The following is a 20,151-nucleotide window of genomic DNA, read 5'->3' as shown; positions in this document are numbered from 1 at the left end:
TGCACCGATTACCAGTCAAAGGCAACGGTTGACCGATATCGCTATTAACATAATCGTACGCGATTACACCCACCCGTCTCGTTTCCCATTTAACCTCTAATGTTAAGAGCCGCTTTCGAATCACGGTTACAACGTAATTATAACGAGCTTCCGCGGATTTGCATAGTTTTCTAAACCGCCAACCGACCTTTGAAATTGCGTTTCGCGCACCCTTTCGGCAATGCGAGCTTTCGAGACCAGTTACTAGAAGTTCTAGCTACCTTCTTTCGGGTGTTTGAAGAACGTTTCGAAAAACGACTGTTTGCCGACGATCGTGCTGAATTAAACGAGCTCACTTTTATTGCCACTCTTGACTTGAATGATGAAAACTTTGTACGTCTGTTTTTTTATGGGTAGACTGCGGATTTTTATGCAGCTAAAACTCGTAAAAATATTCAAATATTCAAATACACAGGAAATATGTCATATCGTGTAAGATATATGGCAAATTACGTAAAATACATACACACGATACGTACATATAAATGACGGAATATAAATCATATTATTATCTACATTTAATTATTATAATCTGCGTTACAGTAAGTAACAGTAGTTTTTTCAAGATTAGTAAATCGATATCGTTTGTCTAATTTAGAAGCAGAAATAGATTGCTCAACGTCGCAAGATGTAATTGGGGTTTCTTCTAGTCCTCGTATGGTTCTACCATACGGAATTTCTGAAATTTTCGATATCATATTGCAATCGAGAACTTTCTTCAGAATACGATTAAATTTCTTTCTTATCGGTTTGCTAAAAGAATCGTATATGTGCTTCATGGTTTCGGCGAATTCAATTTCTTACAGCAATCATCTTCGACATTTAGCAATGATATTCGAACAGCTGAATCGACGTCGTTTATGTAAGATATGGAAAACATATGTAATGTGAAAATTATGTATTTGCATAAAAATCCGCAAATTTATAGGATGTTTACGAAGCCTACTTGACAAGTTTAGTTGAGTGGCTCGGTAGAATTATCAGTAATACATATTTGTTTTCGTAAGTCGAACTTACTAACTCTTACCCTAATCTCTTATGTCACGCACACTGAAATCGACAAACATTTTTACTAAATAAACACCATCCGGACCACGGTCCCCGACAATAAATTACAGAGCAAAGATGCAGGAGAAACAGCGCGGACAATTTCCAGCACGAAAATCATCCCGCGGGGACGAAACTTCTTCCTGCCATGGAGCAATCATTTCACAAGGGAGAAAGAGAAAGCTCTTTACCACCACCCACGGCAGAAGCACCACCTCGAACACGAGTTCAATTTCGTTATAGTCTCTAAGTTTCTTTTAGGAGAGTAAACAAAGGGATCTAGAAGAATTCACTCATTTCGTGTAGACGATATTCTCGGAAGAAAATGGTACCCTCTGATCAAACGGTGCGGCTTCCTCTACTGGTACTTAATCGATACTTGTCGATCTTGCAATGTCATACAAGTTTTGAAACAATTATTTAACGATTAACTGCTCTGTTTTACTTTTTAATCGAACGTTAAACTCCTATGTAAAATGAGAAGAATTCTACATGAACAAGACTGGCAACAACGATGTTCTACTTTAAATCGTATAAATAAAATCGAGCAAACGGTGTATAAAGCTATCGATGGCTAACCAAGTTTGCGTCTACGATATATTTTCTCGAACGTTTTATCGAATTTAAAGAAAATATTTGTTTAGTCATTTACACTTGTAATTCTTGACATTGGTATCCTAATATCCACATCGTAGATCAGTTTTCACTGGATTTTCAAAATTTAACGTTGCGAATGTCGCGTTCGATCGAAGAAGGGGATAAGGGAAAAAATTGAATAAAGTTTAAAAGTACTTTCGTCTGATAAAAGCTGGAATGAAAATTCTTGGATTAAATCTATGTTCGAGAAGTTAGAAGCGACGTATCGCCTTGAACTCGAACGTCGAGTAAAATCGATGACTGAACTCATTTTGCATTTTACAGCGGGAAGAAAGAACCATATTATTCTATATTGCCCAAGTAAATAACTATGTTTAAAGTTGCATGTTAAATGTTGCACCGAAGCTGTTGGTGTGTACTTATATAATGGATAAGGAAATCTGTCATATATTTGTCCGACTAAACGTTTAAATTATTAAATAAGCGCTTAGAAGGATGGTTGTCTAGAAAATTGGGTTCAGTAAATTCAATCGATAGTATATATCTCAATGGATTTCCATTTTTGAATCTTATTTAGTGGATGGTGAATTTATAATTAGATTACAATTATTTGTAGAATAAAGAATGATCGAAAATTGTGAATAATTTCGACATCGCAAAACGACGACAAAAGATGAGTTTACTAGATAAAATCCAGAAATTGTAGTGCAAATAGTTTACACGGTGAACAAGTCGGGTACTCGGTAGGAAACACTTGAATTCCTCGGAGAAAACAAACTGGCGAAGCATGTTGGCCGCGCGAGTGCGTGCTAATGACGTCGTTAGTCGTGCGACAATGCGACACGCTGACAATTGGCTGCTCTGGAGGCTCACGGCCGAATACCGTCTCTATCGCAATTATCGCGACCTTTGCGATTCGAGACCAGATGAACCGATCGTTGTCCCTCGAACGGAACTCTTTTCTGCCATTTACTCGCTGAAAAGCTACTGAACGAAAAACGAATTATTTGATTCGGAAGCAACTAGAATCGCTAAGGAATATAGAAATTTCTTGCTCATACGGAAGTAAAAAAACTATTAATTCCACCTGACGATGGAAAAATACGATCGATCGAACGATGCGAAAGCACGACCGATTCTCTGTCACGTTTTAATCGTTACGATCGAAAAAGCGTGGATATCTCCTGCATAATATTTGTTGGAGGATATTTTCTATTGATAAAAGGTATAATACTCAAACACGAGGAAGCGGAGGTAAAGATGACGATAAAACAAACATCTGATGAGGAAGGAATTATCAGTAGCAAATACTTCGATTCGGAATAAGATATAGTCCGCTAAAACGGGAAACGACGATGGTCTTATTAGGTTTCAATAACCTTAAACGCTGCCAGCGACAGCATTACGGCCCTAACGTGGATAATAAAGTGGACACAAGGCAGTAACGGTCCCCGTTCGGTGAAAACAAACGATCGATACGCAGGATCCCTCGATGGATCTTGGTAAATCTCGCTGGAACATTTTATCCGCGCGCGTTCCTGCTTCGCATTTGCGACACATACCTTCGAAGACGCGCAGAATCGTAGAGACGACCCCTTTACATCTATACTCGCCCTTCGATCCGGTTTAAACAACCGTAATTAGATGGACGTTACATAGGATACACGCACGTAACAATCTCTAATTAATCGGACGATCTACCCTCGACGAAATTATATTTACTGCTCGTTATCCCTTCCTTCGAATCGGCATTAACTGACCCGTTTAATTAATCGTCGTTAAATCGATGGAGCACAAATCTACAGAGGAATTAAGCCTTTCTTGGACATAAATTTGGCAATGATCGTGATCCAGCGAGCAAGAAATTGAAAAAATTTGGCTTTCTGCCGCGTTCATACACAAACAGCTCGACAGAGTCCCTATGTTATATTTCCACTATAACGATTTGAATGCAAAATGGTTGAAACGTTTTGAACGCAAATCGAACAAAACGTTACATTAAATTATTGAATCGTTAAAAGTATATTTCACGCAAAAGTGCGATAAATAGATCGCTGAATCCATCGTCTCCGCGAGCGCAAGCCTGCGAGAGATTAAACTTTCTTTCGAAAATAAACCCGGTGGGGATCAGGATGAAGCGCACGGGAAATTGAAAAGAATTCACGAGCTTTTCTTCGAGCTATGGAAGGGGTAAGTTCCGCCCGATTCCATTATAGAATAATTTATTCGCAGTTACTCGAGATGAAGCTGTCGGCTCTTGTGTGAAATCAGAATCGCGATACGCTCGGTGCATCGAGCGTGAACATGGCCCGCTCGTGAGGATCACGGAGGGATCGATTCCGTACTGGCAAGGGAACCCCGCCGGGCACGCTTCCACCCCCGTGACCCCCACGAGCTCGTTCCAGAGAGTGGAGACCCCTGCAACGACAAATCGACGCCGAACGAATCGCACCTTGCCTCTCCTTTAATCCCCTTCGATCCAATTTTTACGTTTTCTCTCCCACTCGATCTCTCTTCGCTCGATCACGCATGATCAATACTCGAGATCGGTAGCAGAGTTTCTCGTTGTCCGTATTAGATTCGTGTGTACGCAATCGTACAAAGAATCGTAAATGTCGTTGATGGTGATTTGTAAGTACCGAATAATGTTTATGGAGAAAATTTTGTGCTATAATAGATAAGAAGTTGCGATTGGTCGATTTTTCGAAATTCGAGTGGTGGCGTCAAGCGGATTAGGAAGAATATTGGTATAGAATCTTTTGCTATCGGAGATCCTAATGGATTAGACGAATAATTTCGAGCTTTTATATTAACGTGGAACCTTAATTATTCGAACCAATCGCGATATACGCTATTCGGATAATCGAATAAATTTACATGTTTTATGAATATTAACAGATTTCGGGTAGGTATGTAAGAACTTTTCTCAGTTTCTATTCTTTTATTTTTATGTTTCTCGTGCGTGACCATCGAATTCTCTATTAATCGATGTTTCGATAATCGATCGCTTCCTCAATCGGTGTTCTAATAACTGAGATTCTTCTGTATATTTCGGATTTCTCAATATTAATAATCCTATGTATAGAACAGATTTTAAACGCCCTTGGAAAGCCAGCGATTTCATTAGTCCAATATAATTAAGCTCTCACAACTCAAGATCTATACCAAGCAGCCCTTCCCCATAAAATATTTCTTCGCATTCGCGAATCATACTATTTAAACTTTAAATTCTCGATCTAATAATTTTAAAATCTTCTCCTTAAATATAAAGCAACAGAACGACATTGTAAATGAATATTGTAACATTTTGGTACTCACGGACAAAGATGTTGCTCATCAGAGTAGCAGGCAGGCAGAAGACTATGACAAGGACATCAGCGACCGCGAGATTGACGATGAAGAAATTCGTTACAGTCCGCATCCGCGGTGACCGATACACTACGGCTATGACGAAACTGTTCCCGATCAGACCGACGACAAAGACCAGAACGTAAGCGACACAGTAAACCGCCGACATGGCCATGCTGTGCCTGTACAGCCGATCGGGAATTTGTTCAGCGGTCGAGAGGTTCGCCGTCTTGCTGGCGTTCAAAAGTCCACCCTGCTCCTCCATCGATGTCCTCGGATTGGTCGTGATAGCCTCCGCGATCAAGTTATTGAGATAATCGCCAAGATCGTTCCTCATCTGCAAGAGGGTACCCGTGGTCTGTGGAATGGCCGAAACGGTGGTAGGCGGGACGTTTCCATTGTTACTTCTACGACGCGTATCAACGTCAAACTCCTCGGAGTCCGGCAGACGTAGCGATGCCATCTCCAAAAGAGGAGACGGTGGTTGCAGCATGGGTAACTTGATCGTGAACCGTTGAGTCGACGTTGTTTCGACCATCGGCCGAGTTTCGTTCTCTCGATACCGTGCTCGTTATATTTCTCTTGATATTCTGCACCGTCGACGTCGCGTCGCGGTGTCGACGACCTCGGCTCGCCCGAGTTCCGCCTTCACCCTCGATTACGTACACTCCGTTCACCTGATCGATCCGTGTATCTGGATCTGCGCTTCCCTTTCCCCTGTATCGTCCTCTTTCAATCGATTTTTACGATGCCGTGGTTGGTATTTCCTTACGTTCGACTTATCCGTTCGAAGAATATCGATGCTATGCGACACTCGATCATCGAGACGTCGTTGGATAGGAGACTCGCAGACTGTTTCAAGAGATTCACTGGAACCGGACGGATGTCATAACCGAAGAAAACGCGCGGAGACGATGAATCGCGAGTATTTAAAAATATTTTGGTGGAAGAAGTAAGAGACGGTCAACTAGCACGTGTACGAGAGCCTATCGAGCTTCGTTGCATCCCCTCGCGGAAAGACTGTGCGATATCGAACGCGGCGGGAGATGTTTGTTTCTTAACTTGTTCAATGAAAACTTTGTTCTGGTAGTTGATCGATAGCCTCTGATTAGGAACGAAAGGTGAGATAAGAGAAAGATGGATGGAGGGAGAAGTTTTTACGGAGGAGATAAAGGTGGAATATCAAATGGAACGGGACACGAGATATTCGAACGTGTGTAGCGTGATCCACGGAAAGGTGTCCCGGCCGAATGCTGAGCGACTAATGAGCTTGCTTTAGAAGACGACTGTGAACTGCCGCGAGATGCACCCGTAGCGGCGAGCTGTCTAGCGACGCGCCGTCACTGCGCAAGCGTTACCATCCACCGGCACATGCACCCGCATGCGAGCTACGCCACGATCATCGTAGTGGCGTACAGCTCGAGACCGGGAAGTAGCAAGATTCGAAGGCAATTCTACGCAAAGAGCGAAGATAAGAAACAGAATTAAAGGATCTCATCTATGAATGGATCTATCGTGATCAGAAATGGACAAGTTCTATAGGCTCGATAGTATGACGATTTAAAAATGATAATTAAAAAAGATATACGAAAGTAAGAAATAAATATAAAAATCAAAGAGCCAAACCGATCCTCTAATTGCTTCGAGCAATTTATAATTTTATAGAACTATGAAATACAAAGGATTTTTTGGTTCAGTTACAACGATAATAGGATTACTGATAAATAAAATATTTGAAAATCTGTTTTAGAATACGATGTGCCATGCTCTAATACAACATGTTTTATTTCACACGCGCTTTCATATATTCTACCCCTACACGCGTTCCTTCAACTTCGGAGAAATCGCAGCCATTTAGCCACGCTGACGCCACGATGTATACTCTGTAAAACTTTGCTTTACAAACACGACAGTCGTACGAGAGTCGAAAGTTCCTTCACTTCCTCCACACACTTTCCATTACGACTTTTCATTTCTATGTTCGCGATATTGGTTACGACCGTGTTATTTAAACTACCAGCCTTCAACGAATTTATCCAATAAGTATTGCCTTCTCCTCCTTTTTATCGGTATGCAGTGGCAATGATACTTCGCCTCACCCTAATAACGAAAAACATCTATAGGGAGAGCGAAGAAAACAAATAAACTGGATTAGAAATGACCAAACCTTTTGCGATTGTCAAACGTTTTCCTCGTGAGCGCCTACGATGAACTTGTGTAACTCGGTTTCGAAGAAGCAACTTCTTCAGAGTTTCCGACACGACGATAAAAGATTTCGTTCAGACGAAGACTTGGTTCTAATAATAGACACACTGTTGTCCGAAATACTTTCAGCACTGATAATGGAACATAAATTTCGTTTTTCTAGTAGGAGAAAGTAATCAAACAACGAACATTTCTACGAAATTATGTAATTCCTGAGACTCAAACTGTAGCGGAGATTTATAAAAAAAATTTCACGCATTTTCATACAAATATTGGTAGGAATAATAGCATTAGAAATTTCTTCTCGATATTTAATTTGGATCCATGGAGTTTGCCATCGTTTATGCTATTCGTGCTTCAAAACATATTTCTCTCTGTTAAAATCGATTTCCTGCAAGAAGAGAATACAAAGGAAGAATGGCGTGTCCATTTAACGTCTCAACGCTCAAAGCATAATTTTCCGCGTCTAACCGTTCGAAATCTTCTAGCCACAAAGAGAGTTATAATGAACTTCACGCTGTTGCAAATCCCTGAAAATCGTCGTAAGATTTTCCTTATCGTTAACATTGTCACTAAAAACCAATAATTCTTCTCGCTTAATTTTTCCGCGATTAACTTTCATTATGAGATATTCGCTATTCTTGTAAAAAAAAAGGAACTATCGTCGTCAAACCATTCGATATCGCGAACAATGCTTTCTCTTCGTTAAAAATTACGATAGCGTATCATCAAAAGCATATCATCTTTTTCTAACTCCTATAACTCATTTTGGACATATTTATTTCCAACTACCATCCAACTATCTTTTCATAGTTTCGTAAAATTTCGTTCGTCGTGTTATGTTAAAATACAGTAAATCCTATGCCAAAGATCTCGCCTAAATTCCAATAACCTTGTTTCGCGTAAATTTGAATGACTAATCTCGCTATTTCCTTCTATTCTTTGTCAGTGTCTCGAGCATAGTGTAACCTAAACCTATTGTCAAAGATAATGATTAGATGTAGAGAGAGTATGGAAGAAGTATTGTCTTTTCCATTTGTTCATGATAGATTTATTCCTCTGTCGAAGGACTCGAAGGTCCTGCTCTGCGTGAATTGCAATGCGATTCTCTGATTTGAATTCAAGCAAGTATTGTACGTATGCAACATGGCGACCGCTTAAAATCGAAACGACGCGACGTTCAAACTTTGAATTACCAAACTTTTAAATATAAAACTTCCTACTCACTGTATGAAATAACTGGAGAATATAAGCACCTCGTAAGTCTGCAGAAAGATCTTTTAGATTTTGATAATATTGATTAAAACACTGAAAAAATTGCACAAAAATCAAACACGAAACCACACGTTACACGCACCACACTTCGAGTCGTTAAAACTACTGTGCGCGCGCATCACGCTTCAAATTGCTCAACTGCGATAGGTGCGCATTATCGACCGGAGTATCGATCGCAGAGACGTACCGCATCGATTCCTAAAATCATAAAAAAAGCAGTACCGCGAAAATAGTGTCGTGTCGTAAACATGGCTTCTTTTCTGTTGATTTTACTGCTCCGAACAATCGAATTGTCTGTCTTTTAAACAGCTACATATTACTTATCTGAAACAATTTGCTGATTTAATGCAGAAAATATTGGTTAGTTTACAGCGGTTTACGGTGGATTCGTGTTTTCAAGACTGGTTTTGACAAATGAAATATCTAAAAACCGTAACGTATGCTTTCATAAGAACCCATATATTTGTCCCAATTTGTGTATAAGAACACGCATTCGCCGTAACCGTAGTTTAATTGTGGAACCGTGTTAGTGAATCGGTGGTTTAAAAAAAGTACTCGTTAAAATTTGTACGCGCATAATCAGGTTAACCAACAAGTCGAACGATGCGTAGCGTATATATTCGCTCGAATAATTGATCATCGAGCAAATTGCGTACGCAGGAAGAATCCCCAACATTGGAGGATGTCAATAACAGCCAAAATACAGAGCAACGGTCGATCACAACAGAACATTTTAAAGGGCACAAATTATATCGACGTTTATTTACATGTATCTGTGGCGTAACTGGTGAGTTTGAAAATGTAATTTTCTTAGTTGTCCATACTTGAGCTGTTCAGAAATCACATCGATTAGTACCGAATCCCATCTAAAAATTGAAAAGTACAGAAAAGTGATGCGTTTAGATTAAACTTTATTATTATGTATCTCATTTTCTTCCTATAAATACACCTATGGAAGTACGTAATTTGTTTCTTCCAATATGAACGTTAATCACGTACCTACGTAATGAAGTTCTAAAAATGTACTTTTCATAATTGTATCACTTTTCTAGCTATAAAAATCTACAAAAGTTTGGATTATAAAATTTCTTCTCTTCTTTCTTGTAAAACTGATTTTCCGAAAAATAATTTGATAAATTAGGTACATGGCATAATATGTAGTTAAAAATTTCAAAAACAGAATACTTTTTTCTTAAAAGCGTAGAAAATTTCTCCAAACATTCACTATATTCGAGACCAACATGATCGCTTCTTAAGAACAGTTTAAAAACGATGCTTTATACAATATATGTATTTATGTATTCGCCGTTGGCCTTCTGACGCTCCCAAAAGATGAAACGTTGCCGAAGAAGTGGCGAGTGATGTCGCATTCCGATTCTTAAACATCTTCGACTTTTGTCGAACTTCCGGCGAGTTCGTAATTCGTTTTGTAGGGTTCGTTGCGGAGAGCTAACTCATTTTATTTCAGTCGCAAGCTCTCAAAGATCTCATTACAGTTTGACTGCCGATGTCCGTGAAATATTTCGACTTCCTGTCATTTTTCCGTGAAGCTACGTTATTTCCGGCTGAAACGCTATCTTATTCTTAGTTTCATTCTTCTTCGTGTTTCATTCCCAACAAGTTATTATTATTTATAACGAAATTATACTCAGATTTAAAGATTTATAATTGTTACGACCGTTCGCGGAGAGACGCGGTCGCTAGGAAAACGCGTCAGCGAGAGGCGTAAATTCTCGCTACGATTATGTTAAACGACGCCGCGAAATAGTCGTTCCCCTGTTTCGGTTAAGATAACAGAGATGATTTAATGAATGTAACACTGTATTAACAGGTTAACATAAAATAGTATATTTTACAATAATATGATGAATATATTACAGAAAATTGACTCGACTTTACGATATCTCTAGATGAATTCGTTAGATTATTTGATTTTGCTCGTCAGATTTCTCGATGTGTCACGTTTGACTCGTCAGAAGGAACTGATCGCCTTTCGATCATTTCTTTGTCTCGTTTGGAAGACGACCCCCACTATGCTCGGGTCACGCCACCGCTCGCGCCTATGATCACGTATGCCCCTTCCTGTGTGGGAAACGTAACGAACAAAATTCGACGTTTCTAGAGCTCGCTGCTTGACGACAAGTATGCGCTCGTCGATACATTGTATATGATCCGGCGGGCAGATAAGACGATCTGCCTGCGACACTGTAGGACCGTGAGCGACGGTTAGAAAATATAGCCTGTGGTAAGCCTCGTGGCGTAACAATAATAGTATTCGCTATAAGTATTGCGATATATACTGAACCATACAATATCGAAAAATAAACAGATATAGGCAAATTTTATAATCGCTACTCAGTCTTTTTTATACATTTTTTGTATACATTGAAATCTACTATCAGTGTACGTAAATTTTAGTTAAAATCATTGCATGGAAAACGGTAATTACTACTAGATATCTAGATAAATAGGCGAAGCTCAGTGGAAGATTAAACAACTTTTTCCATTCTAATTTCATGCTTAACCGAACCAAGATCGACACGAAGGCGTAAAGGGGAAGTTGAAGATCAACGAACATCCCATTTATCTTAAATTACAATCGGTTACGCACTCGTTTTATACGCTTTCTTACAAATATGTCGGCGATCGATTGATTTTTATGGTCATAATTGTTCATATTCGTTGTCTTCTTCGTTATCTGTTATTTGTAACAATTATTTATTACGACAAATTTAGTTGCATTAGTCATTTTACAGTGTTTCAATCTTTAAAAAATTTCAATTTTTCAAACTCTTCGAGCTCGCCAATTCTATCAAAAATCTAGTTAGGTTTCACACGTGTATGACAAATCCTCCTTCGCAGGATTGAAGAAAAAGGAATCATCGTTTTCCAACCCAAGAAATCCCTTCAACGTGGAACGCAAACGTGTAAAATCGAAAGTAAAACAAGCTCGGAGTAGCTCCAAAAAACTTTCACAAACAGAGTTAAGTCAGGGTTTCGGTGTTTCTCAACGCAACGTAGACAACTGTACGATTTGCATAACACGCTCGCTCTAGCAAAAGTTGTCGCCGTGATCGTAAATCAGAAATTACTTATTATCCGGCCATTTCGAGCGCGGAGACGGTATCTCGTGTGTGCTCGACCGGAATGTCTCCAAGTTCCCGAACCATCGTTGACGACCAATAAAAATCCTGAACGAGCGTTCGCGACGAAACACTCGAATCGAACTTGGCAACGCGCGCGGTTAATCGATCGACGCAAGATCGTCCCATCTCGGACATCCTCCTCTTTCTTTTTTCTTAATAAAAAGCACGGTAAGAACGATAGAGGAAGTTCCTCGGTAGGGAATTGAACTGCGTTTCACGATTGCTGAAAAACATGGGATCGATTGGAAGACACGTGTACGCGGCGCGTTCGGCCGACTGAAAGTAAAAGGCCGCAATGCGGGGAGATTATTGTACCTTTCAACGAATTCGACCGGTTGAAATAGCAAACGAACTATTTTTAGTATCTCAGTCATGGCTAAATATACTTTCCTAAATTCCGCTATGGCGTACCTTTAAAATTTCTACTTAAATATTATAATATTATAAATAGCGTACTAAATTTAAATCAAAATGAAAGAATTTTTGTCACTGGTTGATACGATGCATCGATGCGATTATCAAATTGCAAAAATAACGCAGCTGACATAGCTATTCGAGAGAATATGAAAAATTCCTCTCAGTTCGCTAGAATCGATTGAAAATCAATTTCGCCGACAAACCTGTCAGCTTCATAGATTTCCGAAAATTCCAGACTCAAGGGGGGGAGGGAGTGATTAGGGGAAAATAGCTAAACGACGTGGAGCACGTTGGGAAAGAAGAGGTGTAAGGTGGAGAGTGATGATGCAAGGTCGAGAGCGATGATGCTAGAGCGCGAGAGAGAAAGGGAGGCGGTCAGGGTGTGAGAAACTAATCGAGATTCTAATTGAGTTGCCACGTTAATCGCATCTTCGTCGATAATTCCATACCGGATAGAATATGTCCACAATTTGCTATCTCATATCCGTTAATTAAACTGAAAACTTCCGAACGAGAGGCGATGCGAATATTCTAATCGCTTTTAGGCGATCAAGGAAAAGATTGCCAGTCGAGAACCGCGGATAAAGCGAGGGATTAAAAGAGAAAAAAGGTGGAAGATAAATAGAAAAGGTCTTTTCTCTTTACTGGTGACGATGTAGAAGCGATAACGAGGAAAAGAGATGTTTACTCATTGTCTAAACGAATTTCAGTGTTCTCGATAAATGTACGATAAAATCTTCCCTGAAGGAAATAACGCGTTGATAATTCTCGGTGTAATTTCTTTCCGATCATCGTAATAAAAATCGTCGACTCTGTTGAAATCACGGCACGAATACGAGGCATTTAACGTAGCCCCATGAAATTCAAATGGGAAGCATCGATTCAAAGGGTCGGCTAATTAATATTCAAAGGTACGACCTACTCCTCCTCCATCTGACGTATCTCGATCGATTTCGTTGAAATAATTAACGACTCTCGAGGATCATCTCCGCCTTCCACCTTTTACATTTCCATGTTTCCATGTTCTGTTCCAACGCGCCTGTAAAACGAAATGTTAGGACGAGCAGGAAAACAAGGAGTAATTACATAGAACAGATCATACTCGAAATATAAAGGAAAGTATTTTTTAATATTCCGATAAGTTACACTGACGCTTAAACATTTCTTCGTACAACCGCAACCGACGATACGAATCTTTATCTTCTCGTATTTCTGTCAATTTGCTTTCCCTGATACTTAAATAAACGCGTTAATTTCATTCCTGATTGATTTTACAATTTTGTTATATCGTGGAGCTACCATAACGCTGATCTCTCGTTCTTTAATAATAGGCAGATATTCTCAGGACACGTGCAAAATCTTGCTTGGTCATACGATCTTCTTCCATCGTTCATGCCTCAGTCTCAAACACTCGGTCTATCTACGTATTTCTACCATTTGTAGTTGGCTAAAATTCAAATTTCCATACTACGTATCTAAAATGTAAATATACGATTCGTAGTATGATTTATAGCACTTGTTTTGGTGTCTACTATTGAATTACCTTATATTATGAGTATTAAAGTTAACAAAACGTTTGTCATCCGCCATCATAGTAACAGGAACGTTGCTATAATAACGTTTCAAAAGAACGACAGTTCCGAACGCTCGAAGCTTCCACCGTTGTCTTACGTGTCACAGAAAAATTCAACGAAATTCTATTGTCCGTGAACCCTCATTCGACGTTCTCAGACTACCCTGTCGTTCGACGTTTCAAGGTAACGACAGCCGGCGTAAGAAACACAAGAACTTAGATCTCGGGATCATAAATCTCCGAGTATCACGCGGCTGCACCGGCTCTCGAGTTTTCTTGCAGCTTAAACGAACTCCAGGGAGTCGGATGCTTGTTTCTCGTCGATCGAGCCGCGATCACGAATATTTTTCAGTCGATAAGACGGACAATATTTCCCGTGTGATCGTGTACGGAGAATCTTGACGACTCACAGTGGTCTGAAAAACGGTGTTTCTTAGCCAAAATTAAAAACAACTTTGTATCGACGTTTTCCTACAGAAAACAGAAAGTAGAAAGTGAAAATTTTCATCAAGATCGCTTAACGTTGCTACGAGCTACAAACAGTAAAAATGTTGAAAATCGCAGTTTTCCACTACATTTGGTCTGTAATTGTAATAAATCTACCTCTTTCGATGCGCGTCGTTTGTTCCTACACCAAGCGATTTCCAGGCACATAACTCTCGTAAATGTTCAAAACGCTTTGTTTAAATTTTCATTACAGGCCCAGATAAAAAAGTTGCAAAAAGTTATCTTTACTTTTTTCTTCGCAATTCCGATCAATTGTATTTTTTTTTAAAAATTCTTACGCGTCATCTGGCAAGCTTGATCTTCTAATTTTTCAAAAAGACCGTTTGGCCCAATTTTAAAAAAGTTATTTCGTTTTTGAGAAATGCGTCCGAAGGTATATTAATGCGGGCCAATATATTCACTTTCACTTTTCTAGGAGAAAATTCCATCGCATAAGTTTTTATAACTATTTAACTAAATTATACGACTCTCATTATTACGTTCGATTTAAAAGCACTAAAACAAATTTAAGAACATTCGTTTTTCACAACGTGTCTATTTAATTAAACGTTGGTGATCATATGGATACTCGACCTACTCCCAGTAGTTTAATTTTTTGCCACTAGTTCGCATATTGAAATTCTCAGTTTACCAATACGAGTGGCTGTCGAGTGGCTGCAAACGAACGCGTTCGGCACACTACGATACTTCAGGCGACTATTTTTGGAAATCAGCGCAGAATTAAATACCAAGATAATAAATCATTACAATCTCAAAACTTCAATCCTTCTTTTCTTTTTACACGATATTTTTCTTCGCGGTCAACGAAGAACATTAAGATCTACTAACCTTGTCGCCAGATAACCTCGCGCTCGCCAACTTGTTCGCGAAGGCGCGATTAGAAGGGCGATTAATGGCACAGAAAAAAGAATAGTCAGAGGCGACAAAAAGCCAGCCGTAATCTGGCCTGGAACGTTCGCGTAAAATTAAAATTGAAATTCTTCGAAGAAAGTTCGGAATGCCATTTCGATTACATATAGCCAATTAATCGACGCATTCCTGTAGTCGGGATTGTACCGTGGCTGCAATTATTAGGACCATTAATGGCGAGTATATAGATGTTGGTTCGCTTCGCGCTCCGGAGGACGCGTGTTTTTGCTCGAACATCGTGAACGCTGTGGCTTTTGATGGTAATTTTATAGTTAAATGCAAATTAAGCTTATACGCGCGAGCGTTGCCACTTTGATGCATTTCCAAACGATATTTCACTAATACGATCGATCAAGACATATTAGATAGTAATATTAGGTTGTTAGATTTCTATCTTAATTAGTTGGGAAATTAATTTTTATCTCGTTCAATATTGAAAATTAATACAATAATCATTTCAACCTTTGTACCACGAATATCTTACATTAAAATACATCTTCTATTCTTCGTGTTATAATTTTCACGTATCTTCTGTTAACGTAAGCTGGCGCTAACGTTATATAGATTTCTTCGATAATTGTTTTAAGAATATTATTTATACGGTAGTGTAACACCATGAACACGATTTTCTTACAATAATTGCCTGCGGCTTCCTGCACGTATAATGGCCCTTTTGTTTCGATCGATTCAACCGAACATGTGAATTACTTAAGCTTGAGCATGGAACCTGTAGTTTGTTATGACGTGACAATCGATATTTCATAGGAAGCTGCACTAGTGGTCTTGTTTCGTGACTGTAGGGATGTTCCTACGCTACTTGCTCGAAGGCATAGAAAACAAACTAAAAATATACAAAACGATCATAAAACCAATTTGGACGTACGGAATACCACTTTGGGGAACAGCAGCAATGAACCATATAAGCAAAATAGAGACAATCCAAGCTAAAATTCTTTGATCAATTGTAAACGCCCCATGGTACGTTAGAAACGAGGACATATGGAAAGATCTTGGAATACCAACGGTCAAGGAAGAGATTAGCAGATTCGCAAGAAGGTACAGAGAAAGAATAGCAACGCACCCGAACCGGCTGGCAGCGGAAACGTTCAACACAACCATAGAAAGAAGACTAAAAAGGAAACACCCAGCAGATCTCACAAAGGATACAAAGGATACAAGTACAAAGGATATATCTTAACAAACACGAAGATGGTACCCCATTGGGGGTAGCCACCCACATGATAATCAAACAGATAACAAATTCTACCAAATGTCCAAATTGGACAAATTGTGAATGTGAAATTTTAAATAAAAAAGAAAGAAAAAAAAAACTTGCTCGAAGAAGTTTGTGCTTCTTAACAGGCGTAATGCCATGAATTGTAAACGGATGCTTTGAACGAAGTATCGCGGAACATATGCGCCTGTTATTGTATCTTCGTTTTATGATAAGGAAAATATTATCGAAAGAGACGAGGAATTTTCTTCTTTATAAAATATGGTCAATTTGCAAGAGAGAAACAAACGATCTAATTTTAATATTAATTCTTTGGTTCCTGAAACATATATCTATGTGTTAACTTTTATACATTTTTATGGATAGAAATATCTTCCTTTGTGTTACGACCGTTCGCGGAGAGACGCGGTCGCTACGAAAACGCATTAGCGAGAGGCGTAAATTCTCGCTACGATTCTGTTAATCGACGCCGCGAAATAGTCGTTCCCCTGTTTCGGTTAAGATAACAGAGGTGATTTAATGAATGTAACACTGTATTAACAGGTTAACATAAAATAATATATTTTACAATAATATGATGAATATATTACAGAAAGTTGACTCGACTTTACGATATCTCTAGATGAATTCGTTAGACTATTTGATTTTGCTCGTCAGACCTCTCGATGTGTCATGTTTGACTCGTCAGAAGGAACTGATCGCCTTTCGATCATTTCTTTGTCTCGTTTGGAAGACGACCCCCACTATGCTCGGGTCACGCCACCGCTCGCGCCTATGATCACGTATGCCCCTTCCTGTGTGGGAAACGTAACGGACAAAAATCGACGTTTCTAGAGCTCGCTGCTTGGCGACAACTATGCGCTCGTCGATACATTGTATATGATCCGACGGGCAGATAAGACGATCTGCCTGCAACACTGCAGGACCGCGAGCGACGGTTAGAAAATACAGCCTGTGGTAAGCCTCGTGGCGTAACACTTTGTCTCTTTCTATAAAGCATATGAAACTTCGGTAGAGGAAAATATAGATTTGTCAACTTTTACGTAACTAATTTTCTTTCCTTTATAGTCATATACTTCTGCTGAATATTTTAACATCCAGAGTAAATTAAAATTGCCAGTTAGAAACGAAAGTTTGTCAATTATCTTACAGCGCGAATACCAGAAGCTTCGTATCGCGTGTAATTGTTTGCTCCTTCTTATTTCCTGCTCGCATTAAAGTTTCAACGACGTAAACAGATAACCAAGAGCGATTAGCCGCGTGATCGATTGGAAATCTTTCGACTCCAATCTTCATACTCTGCTTCGACAAACGTGAAATAGCTCACAGAGAAGGTCGTACAGCGCAGTTATCGACCATACATAAATACAAAACGATAAAGTATACGCGATGCGCGCTGGTCGTTTCCAATCTTCATCAGTTACAGAGAAAATTATATGCACCTCGTAGTCGCTTCTCAGGACAGCACGCGTTCAACGTAACTTCGCGATATAAATTTTGAATGACGAGTATATCCGGCCGAGACAATAAACCTTGCTACTATATATCAAGCTAGCACAGCTTCATCTTAGCATATTTCTTTCTAGAGCCATTTGTGACGATCGAATGAGAATGACAGAAAGAATACCTGGAATAGATACCAATAAACAGTATTACAGTACATTTGTACAAAGGCTATAGACAATTTTTTTATAACACACGATCGTCGTCTTTTAATTATCTTCGTCTCGCATACTGTCCTTGTCTCCTCTGTTCAAGTTTCTTCTACTATTTTTGTGCCAAGAATTATACAGTATGTACAACGTAACTGGGACAATGCTGTGGTATTAAAAGTACCGATTTGTAATTTGTAGTTAAATTCAGATTAGTGACGATATTCTAATTAAACCATTTTCCTATTAATTGTAAATAGAAGAGGTGTACATTCGCTGTTATATCCATACTCGTTTAATAAAGATCGTATCACTCGTTCTTCATTCCCATTCCTGCAAACTATCATGCATTAATGTAATGATATGTATTGCGAATGCCACAAATATATTGTTGTTGATATTACGATAAATTCATTCTGATTAATTTAATAATTGGTACTTCTTAATATTACTCTAACTAATTTGTCAGGTACTAAAGTACGATAATTTAGACTTACAAGATCACTTTCCACGTATCATTGGAACGAATAAATTCTACTTTGTTAAGCGTTATTCTAGTGGAGAAACTTTACAACTTACAACGACACATTTCCCTTTTTCTCACTCATAATTCCTGCAAACAAAACCACAAATGAACACATTCTAACTATCCGCATCAATGATCACGATCACATACGTATATCGATATATTCGCGGCAAAGCGACCGGAAACCGAAAATGCCGAAGAAACGAATGCTAAAAGAGATCGATGGAGATGAAATGCAACGAATCGTAAGATGAAACGAAGTTAATTCCTGGAGATGTCAAGGATGCTCTAAGATCTTGGAATATTTTCTTTCCGCGGAACGTAACCCATCTTGGTTCGGGACAGAGGAAAACAAAATTAAAAGTGATCGCAATAGAAACCAGGCCCTCAGCCTCTATTGTAAATCCACCCATCGAACGGAACAGAAACAGAGGTCAGGTTCTTGGTAAGTCTTTCGATGCCCCTCAGCTAAAATCGAAGGCTGTCTGCATCGTGGCCAAGTGATTTCGTCTTGTCTCGGGGGCACTAACGTCTTGGAACATTATTCAAATGTTTCGAGTTCCTTGCAAATTGCAAGCGACAAAATAAATGGATAGACGAAACGTTCAGAGGAGGGGTGAAAAATTTCCTTTATTCGTATCTGGATGCATCGATTTGCATACGAACCAGTCATGTTCGCCGGTCAATTTCGCAACATTTCATCTTCGCGTTAAAGCTAGCCATATCAAGCTATTCCTATAAACCATTCTATCGCTTTTCTTCCTCGCAGTTGATGAGAGAACAAACAAAAAGTTCCGTGGCTTGGCTACGAAATCGATGCTCGTGCTCGGTGCATGGATCGACAGAGCGGAAAAACGGGGACTCGATAAAAAATTCAGCGAGCTGTTGCGACGGCCAGTTTGAGTCGATCCTTAAGCCAGAGGAGCAGTGCGGATATTAAGCCACGAAGGATTTTTCGAGCGGCTTTTCAGATCGAATTGAAGGTTGCAACCTTCCTTCCTTTCTTCCTTAGAGTTTCTTGTCTTCTTCTTTGAAATGCCACGTGTTCGACGACATCGTCTCGGTTTTCAAGATGCCGTCTTTCCACGAGACGTTATTCGAATACTCCGGTGAAATATTAGCTACTTATTCCGTGACGGCAGCAAGGGCGAGCTTCCGACTTTCCATCGACCCCACCCCTATCGATCCTGGTTCCGTGTGTTTCAGCCGTTTCCCGCCTACGTGCAACCCCTTTGCCAATATATCGGTTCCCAGGGATCCCGTGGGATCTTTCTCCCCGAGGCCAAGGTTACCCCCTTAATCGTCTTCCTTTGAAGCCAGTCGACACCTCGTCGCGATCCTGTTAAGCGTTCCGTAATTCGATTCGTTTCGATCCGATCGACCGGTTAAAACTCATTTCCTCCGAAGCATCGAGACGGGAATCGCGACGCGCGGTAAACCACGTGTCCGATGAAGAGACACCGAGACGTCTTGCGGTCAAACTTTCCATTGATATCTGAAGCGTGAGAGTGAGAATTCGCTTATACCGAAACATTAGTAACAACTGATGAGAAATTCAAAGAATGTTAAAGTAATCTGGTATGTGTGATATCGCGTGGAAATTTGATTCTTCAAGAAGAATGTACCGATGGATACGAGGTCTTCGAGAGTGCCATATGATTCGAAAATGAAATAAT

General features: G+C 39.6%; 1 protein-coding gene across 1 annotated transcript in view; it reads right to left on the bottom strand.

Moving 5' to 3' along the window:
• Nucleotides 1-6,337, bottom strand: part of LOC126870486 (neuropeptide SIFamide receptor-like) — a 60,350-nt gene extending 54,013 nt beyond the window's left edge. Inside the window, exon 1 of the mRNA XM_050628262.1 lies at nucleotides 5,002-6,337. Coding sequence (XP_050484219.1) covers nucleotides 5,002-5,569 — 568 coding nt within the window. The 5' untranslated portion in view covers nucleotides 5,570-6,337. The remainder of the gene's footprint in view (nucleotides 1-5,001) is intronic.
• Between the last annotated feature and the right edge of the window lie 13,814 nt (nucleotides 6,338-20,151).

The sequence above is a fragment of the Bombus huntii genome, chromosome 10 (genome assembly GCF_024542735.1).
Source record: "Bombus huntii isolate Logan2020A chromosome 10, iyBomHunt1.1, whole genome shotgun sequence".
Classification (NCBI taxonomy): Eukaryota; Metazoa; Arthropoda; class Insecta; order Hymenoptera; family Apidae; genus Bombus; species Bombus huntii.
Note: the sequence above shows the minus strand (reverse complement) of the source record. Positions and strands in the feature narration are given on the sequence as shown.